This window comes from Geospiza fortis, unplaced genomic scaffold (genome assembly GCF_000277835.1).
Source record: "Geospiza fortis unplaced genomic scaffold, GeoFor_1.0 scaffold346, whole genome shotgun sequence".
NCBI lineage: Eukaryota > Metazoa > Chordata > Aves > Passeriformes > Thraupidae > Geospiza > Geospiza fortis.
Genome location: NW_005054361.1, coordinates 2501606 through 2505998, shown reverse-complemented (window position 1 = coordinate 2505998; position 4393 = coordinate 2501606). Strand labels below are relative to the sequence as shown.

The 4393-nt window shown below is 46.9% G+C and overlaps 1 protein-coding gene across 1 annotated transcript in view; it reads right to left on the bottom strand.

Annotated features, from left to right (window-relative positions):
* Positions 1 to 4178: 4178 nt before the first annotated feature.
* CCR9 (C-C motif chemokine receptor 9) overlaps positions 4179 to 4393 on the bottom strand; it is a 1690-nt gene continuing 1475 nt past the window's right edge. Inside the window, exon 3 of the mRNA XM_014308182.1 lies at positions 4179 to 4386. Within this exon, the coding sequence (XP_014163657.1) occupies positions 4179 to 4386 (208 nt within the window). The remainder of the gene's footprint in view (positions 4387 to 4393) is intronic.

Below are 4393 nucleotides of genomic sequence, written 5' to 3'. Positions count from 1 at the left end.
GGAATGCAATAAAAAGAAAAATATTTTTAATTGATCATGAAATTAATTATAGGAGATGTCACATTCATAGGACAATGAGATTATGCATTGTGGATAGCATAAGTAATGAGATGTTTTTCTGGGTGCTGGAAAGGGTAAGGAGATATGAAGGGTAAGATTTTTTATTCCAAAGAGGTTTATGCAAAGGAAAGAATGTAGTTTCTTCAAGAAAATGACAGTGTTCCTTTACTCAACATTACTCAATGTTTCTTTATGAAAAATGAAAGAGGTATTGCACAAGAGTGTACCGCATTAAAAAACAGCAAAGCTACAAAAGCCTGACTTCTTTCCTAAAACTGAAGTTGCACTATAGTTTTAATTATGCTCAATCACCGAGGTTGTAACTTGTTCAGAAGCATCTTTTGGTCTTAACTGCCAAAGAATTGCAAGCCCTGTTCACATCAAACTTCCTGCTCCAGATATGGGAAAAATCATGTATACCAGTGTCTGTACAGTTACAGAAATGTTAATGGTTGTGTTGGATTGTTTTTCTTGATGCTTTTTTTTTTTCCTTTTTTAACCTCAGGAATTTAAGAATAAAATACTTTATCATTGCGAATGTTTGTCCCTTTTTTGCTTTGTAGAGATGGCATTGTGTGGAAGATAAATCTGATAATTATATAATCTACTTGGGGGTTTTATGAAATTTATGTTGTTCCATCCCCTCATTTCAAAGCTACAATTACCAATAGAAGGTTCAGAGCATCTCCAGAGGCATCTGGGGTCCTGGCTCCACGTTCAGAAGATTCACTCTAGGAGAGGCTCCAGCAAAGCCTAATCTGGAGTATGAGGGACCTGCAGAGAGTGAGTTTTGCATGTAGCCAGTACATGTGTAAGTGACCATACCTTGCTGTACCTCAGCTCTGCAAGGAACTGCTGCAGCCATTGAAAGTCTTTGTGTTCATCTCCAGTAATGCATTTTTATCCATCCTGGGTAATATCCCCTCCCTTGGTGCTAGGGGAAAGGCTCTCCCAACCCTACTTCTGCCTTATATTTCTCAGTCTGTGCCCCATGAACAGACCTTGGCACACACAGGATAACATTTTTCTGGGGGACAAGGTGAAGCTGCTGCAAGGCTGTCATATCCTCTGTATTAGTCCTTGAAGTGTCACAGGGATGCTTTGAAGTCCAAATACAGTAATAATACTTGTACTTTCACACCCTTTTGTCACTTCCCTGCTCTCTGAAAGAGGTGCTTCTATAAAGATCTCTCTGTTTTGGGCAGAGCAGGCACCAGGTAGGCAGGTTTGCCTGTAGAGAGTGGAAGTTTCCCATGGCTCTCCCAGCTTCCTCCCCTTGTACCACAAGCAGGCTGGTGCTGCGCTGCGTGACTGCATGCACCACGGTGACAATGCAACACTTGGGGCAGGGACGAGTCCAGCTGCCTCTTCGAGGAACAGCAACAGCATAGGAGACTACAGCTGTCCCCCAAAACTGGGGACATTTAGGAAAAACTGGCTTCAAAGAGAAGGGAGGGGACCCAAGCTATGGAAGATCTCAGGCCTCTCCCAGGACTTCCAGCAATTGCTGGGTGCCCATCCTGCTAGAGCTGTGCATAAAACATGAGCAGAGTCCCCTGGGACTGCTCGTGGAGCAAGGGAGGCTCCTTTGCCTGTGAGGAAACCTCCCATCCTGGAAGAGAGCATCAGGTGAAGGTTGGGGACATCCTAGCCAGGCACAAGAGGGATTATGGTGGAATAAATCCAAGAAAAATATCAGGATAGAGGAAGAGAGGAGCCCAAGAAAGGCTTGACTAAAAGGAGCTGTGCTGCTGGCAGATGGAGGCCCCCAGCAGATGCAAGAGGGAGTAATGGCAGACAACACCTCCATGACTGAGTCCCTGCTGTATGCTGACCAACAAGAAGGGTTGCTGATGAGGCTGCAGCCAGAGGGTGCAGGGAGGCAGCTTTCCCCCAAGTTTGTGTGGTGAGAGCAGCTTGGGGAGCCACCAGCAGCTGCTGGACTGCAGGCAGCTGTGGTGGAACCAACCCCAAGAGGGAAAATCACCCCTAGGGAGGTTGGTTGCCAGCTTCCCCTGGCACTGTGATGGGAGCAGCCTGACTCAGAGCAGGATGTGCATGACCCAGGGACAACCCCGTCACCCCAAACTGCTGCAAATTCATGGCTGTTTCACCACCCTCAGCAGTTTCACCTGCTGATTGAGCATGAATGTTCCCCACTGCATTTCAGGGACTGAGGAAGCTTTATTTCTGTGAGATGGCCACGAAGTTCAGCTTCCTGGGGCTGCTGAGATATAGTGCAGGGAAGAGGAGCTAGCAGCAGCTAAGGTTTGCACACTTACTTGTTTGCATAACTCAAGGGCTCTTTGGGGACCAGGAGAACCCTCTGAGTAAGAGCCCTATCACCCCCAGCCTCAGGAAAAGGTAGTGGGACTGAGCTGCTGTGGGGAAGCATCTGCCCCCAATGTGCTCCCTCCTCCCCTACTGCAGAAACCTGCCTTGCTTCCCCAGACTGCACCCCAGCCCACGCCCCAGGAGCCTAAACCTGCTCTGGTGCCTGCAGGGTTCTCAGCTGCAGCTTCCACACCACAAGGGTTAGATATTTGAAACAGATCCTCTTAGCAAAGTTTTCCTTTGGCCTCTTTTGAGAGGGGTAAATGCTGTGATTGCAAACAGGTTATGTGTATGGATCCAAACTGGGAAGGATGTGTGGGCAACAAACAACCAGTTCATCCCCTTGGTGTATGTGGCAGTGCCTTTATTTAATTTTGGCTTCTGTTTGCTGAGCACAAATTACAAAAAAAACCCCACACCCTTCTTATACAAACAGTGAAAATTATATACATCTTTGACCATTTTTCTTTCTAAGGAAAAGGTAAAAAAAAATCCTAATAAATGTATATGAAACTTGAACCCCATCTGCCTAGGTATACCTTATTAGCTAGAAAAGCAGCACCAAACTGTGCAGAAAGCTCTTGTTTACCAACATGCTTTAACGATAAATGCACAATGAAAACCCTTTTTCCCTGGAAGAGCTAAGTACCAGAATGCAAACCAGGTTAGATGAGATTATTTAAAACAAAGCCTCCTGAGCACTACATCCTGCAATTGAAGAGTGGGAGGTGCAGGCTGCAGTCAGGCAGGACAGGTGAGGCCACGTCCCTCTGAGGGGATGAGCAAGGGGGAACAGATAAATGATGCCCTGTGGGCCCAGGTTTTGGGGTGCATTACAGCACACCACTTCTGGGAACGGCAGCCTCCACAACCTGATGTGTCATTCCAAATTTCATTAGGTTTGACACTAAATTAGTCCCTGTTTTCCTGGTCCTAGGTTAAATATATTTTCAAAGATATTAGTGCATGACTGGTGGTCAGCTGAACCATGGGTTTGGTTTTTGTTTTCTGGTTTATGACAGCTTTGTACCATACAACAAATATCCCCAGGACAGACAACTCAGTGTCTCTGAAGCCCTTAATTTTTTATTGTGAGGGGTGATTTGTTTCCAGTACCAAAACAGGAGCCATCGTACCTGACATCACACAGCTAAAATACAGGAGAAAGACAGACCATATTCTGCAATGCCCACTTTATGTACATGAACAACTGGCTTTTCTTTGCAAGAAAAAACACCTATGCAGCCAAACAGAGTTGCATTTGCCCCAGCACAGAGAGCAGCATTTGCTCACTGCTACAAACCAGTATCAGAGCTAAAGGCCATTCTCCTTCACAAGGGACGGGATCTGGTGTAGGAATCTGGCAGGGCTCCCAAGTCAGGCCACAGTCACAGGGGAACTTGGTGTGACAGCAAATGAACCCTGAGCCCCCTCCTGCTGCTTCCTATGGACAGAAAGCTTCATCTGCCTGTGTTGCAGCCATAGCTGGGTTTATCACCTGCTGCGAGACTTGTTATTTCAGGTTGTGGTCTGAGCTGCAGATGGGACAGCTGTCACAAAGATAGTTTTTGTGACAGTTCTGTTTATAGCATATAAATGTTCATATGGTTCCATTTTTCTCCCATCTGCCAAAGGTTTCCTGTTCTCTCAGCCAGCAACCCTTAGTTGGTTCCCACACATCAAGGGCAGGTCCCCAACCCTTTCTGCCCCTCTGGGATAATCTTTGGGGTATACAGAGGGTTTCCAAAGAGCTTGGTGCTTCTCTGGAGAGGAGACGGTGAGAACTAACTTACAGGATGACCTTTGCAAGGAGGGGACATAACAGAGGAGGTCCAGTGAGTGTTGAGGATCAAGGAGTTCCTGACCCGCCGCCCTCCCAGCATGGCAAAGGACCAGTTTGAGCTGTGCTCCTGGCTGTCACAGGCAGAGGAGTGCTCCTGGGCCCTGCTCCAGCAGCAGCCACAGCTTTGCATCATCCTGCCCAGCGCCATCCTGAAAC